This window comes from Homarus americanus, unplaced genomic scaffold (genome assembly GCF_018991925.1).
Source record: "Homarus americanus isolate GMGI-L3 unplaced genomic scaffold, GMGI_Hamer_2.0 scaffold11022, whole genome shotgun sequence".
NCBI classification, from domain to species: domain Eukaryota; kingdom Metazoa; phylum Arthropoda; class Malacostraca; order Decapoda; family Nephropidae; genus Homarus; species Homarus americanus.
The window spans coordinates 9,231,824-9,234,624 of NW_024737068.1; the positions used below are offsets into that span (position 1 = coordinate 9,231,824).

At 49.6% G+C, this 2,801-nt stretch overlaps 1 protein-coding gene across 2 annotated transcripts in view; it reads right to left on the minus strand.

The window, feature by feature from the left end:
• Positions 1 to 355: 355 nt before the first annotated feature.
• Positions 356 to 2,801, minus strand: part of LOC121872825 (zygotic gap protein knirps-like) — a 4,065-nt gene continuing 1,619 nt past the window's right edge. Inside the window, exons 1-2 of one of the 2 annotated variants that reach the window (XM_042375873.1) lie at positions 2,631 to 2,698; positions 356 to 2,206 (exon numbers count right to left, since the gene is read on the minus strand). In XM_042375873.1, the coding sequence (XP_042231807.1) occupies positions 977 to 2,083 (1,107 nt within the window). In that variant the 5' untranslated portion in view covers positions 2,084 to 2,206; positions 2,631 to 2,698 and the 3' untranslated portion in view covers positions 356 to 976. Of the gene's footprint in view, positions 2,207 to 2,630; positions 2,699 to 2,801 lie in introns of those variants that run through there. The other variant, XM_042375872.1, reaches the window with a different exon arrangement.

Genomic DNA, 2,801 nt, shown 5'->3' on the forward strand with positions numbered 1-2,801 from the left:
CGTCGCTACCGTCCCCTGCTAGGTGACGTCATCATTACACTTGAGAATCAGGGCTTAAGGTGACCTACACACACACTGGTCTACAGGAAGGAATTGGAGCTGGATTCTGATTGGCTGTTCATTATTCCATCACAGCCTAGAGACTGTTCTGTGATTGGTCCAGACTTGTCGTTCCTGCAATGACTAATGAGAGGCTCTCACTTAGTGGAAGGTTAACACTGTAACTTTATTTATGATACCAAAATAATGTTGCATATATATATATATATATATATATATATATATATATATATATATATATATATATATATATATATATATATATATATATATATATATATTGTATATATCTTTATATAAACATAATAAATGAAAACTTGTACTTTCTATGGCACTTCAGGAATTTGTTACCAAAATTATTTCACTATTATTTTCCAAGAGATCTCCCGGGTGAGGGATGAGTGACTCACTGCTGGGGTCTGTGTGGCCCTGTTTGGCACTGCTCGAGTCTGGCCCTGTTTGGCACTGCTCGAGTCTGGCTCTGTGTGGCACTGCTAGGGTCTGGCCCCGTTTGGCACTGCTTGGGTCAGGTTCTATGTGGCACTGTTGGGATAAGTGTGGCCCTGTTTAGCATTGCTAGGTTCTGGTCCTGTGTGTCGTAGCACTGAGTGACACGGTTACGGTCCGACACTGTGTGACACTGAGAGAGAGAGAAGAATGGTACTATTGCCCTGTTCACCCGAGTGTCAGTACTGTCACTCATGAGTAGTACAACCCATTAGCAGCAGCACTCATTAACAGTGCCACTCATTAGCAGTGGCACTCAGAGGTAGTGACGCTCATAACAGTAGCATCCATGAGCAGTGACACACATTAATAGTGGCACTCATTAGTAACGGCACTCAATAGTACTGGTACTCATTAGCAGTGGCCACTCACCAGCTACAGGGCAGGGTGCCTGGCACTCGCCACACAACTACCCGGTTCTCGCTGCACTCAGATCCAGGGGTGCCTCCTGTTCTTCTTTACTCTTTCTTCCTTCATCCTCGTCTTCCTCCTCCTTCTCCTCTCTTTCCTCGTCGTCAGTACCGTGTGGACTGTTCGAGGCTGACCTCTCGTCGTCAGAGACTAATCGAGGAGGACTCGGCGACTTGTTCTTAACGCTAAGGTCTATTGGTAGGTCCTGAGGGGCCGTGGCGGCAATGGGAACGATTTCGGGACTCCCTCTCGGCGTGAGGTCGTGGCCGGGGTTGTATCCAGGTGGTATGTCCAGCACCGGCAGCTCCTGACGGAGAGGTAATATTCCCCGCACCGGCGACCGGTTGGACGTGTTCCTCACCGCTACTCTCAGGTCGGGGTGGGGACGTGTGGAGTTAGGCTTGAAGAACTTGGGTGGCGGAGGGAACTCCCGGTTAGGAGAGGCAGCCAAATCCCTTGGTTCGTCCTCGACTTCGACGGGTGGCGTCGAGGCCTCGTTCTGCCGCGCCTTCTGCAGGAGAGAGTCGAGATATTGGCGGCGCGAGTAGACTGAGAGAAGTGACGGGTAGTACGGGTAGAGGTAGCGGTGTGCGAGGGAGGTTGGGGCCACGTAGGGCGGCAGGTGGGGCGTCAGCGTCGGCAAGTTATACAGCGCCAGCAGCTCCTTCGGGTAGAGGTGCTCCGGGTAGGGCGGGAACAACGACTTTTCATTCAGCTCCAGGGAAGAGTCTGAGTTGTGAGACTCTGACGACGAGGGCGTGGGTGAGTTCAGACCCTTGCACTCAAAACTCGACTTAAAATCGGAACCAATTTTGAACTCCGGGCTGAGCTTGAAATCAGGACTGAGTTTGAAGTCTTTGAAGTCCCTAAAGTCTGGACTGAGGGTCTTGCCGTCAGGTGAGGGACTAAGAAGACTGGGAGAGGTCGGGTTGGAGGCCGTGGTTGTTGTGCTTTGCTCGGAGGTGAAGATCATGTCGCTGCTACTACTGGTGGTGGCGGTGACGGAGGCGCTGCTGGTGGTGGTGTTTCCCTGCATTAGGTAATGGATCTTGAACCAGTTAGAGCGGCGGCCGTACCTCGACCCGCTCTTCGACATACCCACCATCAGACACTTGCGGAGACGACAGCTCTTACACGACGTCCGAGTCTTCTTGTTGATGACGCACCGGCCGCTGTTCTTACACTCGTTGAGGGACGACAGGTTGTTGTAGGTGCGACCGAAGAACGACTGCAAAGGAAAACGACAACAGTTAATGGAGATACTTGAGAATGATCAAAGTGTTTACATGTTAGAGAGAGAGAGAGAGAGAGAGAGAGAGAGAGAGAGAGAGAGAGAGAGAGAGAGAGAGAGAGAGAGAGAGAGAGAGAGAGAGAGAGAGAGACTTGAAAGCTCCAGAAAAACGCTAAATATTGGAAGAAATTACCCCAAGCTCCTCGTTAACATGGCCTAAAAATATGCAAAATCACTCCAGAAATAAATATTAAGATAGTATTATTATTTTAGTGAATTATAAAAGAATATTGGAACAAGATTAACGCTTTTTTAGAAGTTTATGGCGTCTGTTGTGATCTCAAGCGACAGATGTCTTAGAGTCTTTCAAAAGCAAGGCACCACTTAAGTGAGAGGCACCACTTAAGTGAAAGGTACACACCACTTAAGTGAGAGGCGCGGCCCCTCACCTGCCTACCAGCGTCATGAGGAAGACTAATGAGGACTCAGGTGATGGAGGTGAGATAACGACACCTATGATCTGTGCTGAGATAAGATAGTGATCCCTCCCTTCCTCCCTTCCAAGGCGGTGGTGGCGAGGGTGGGTGGGCGG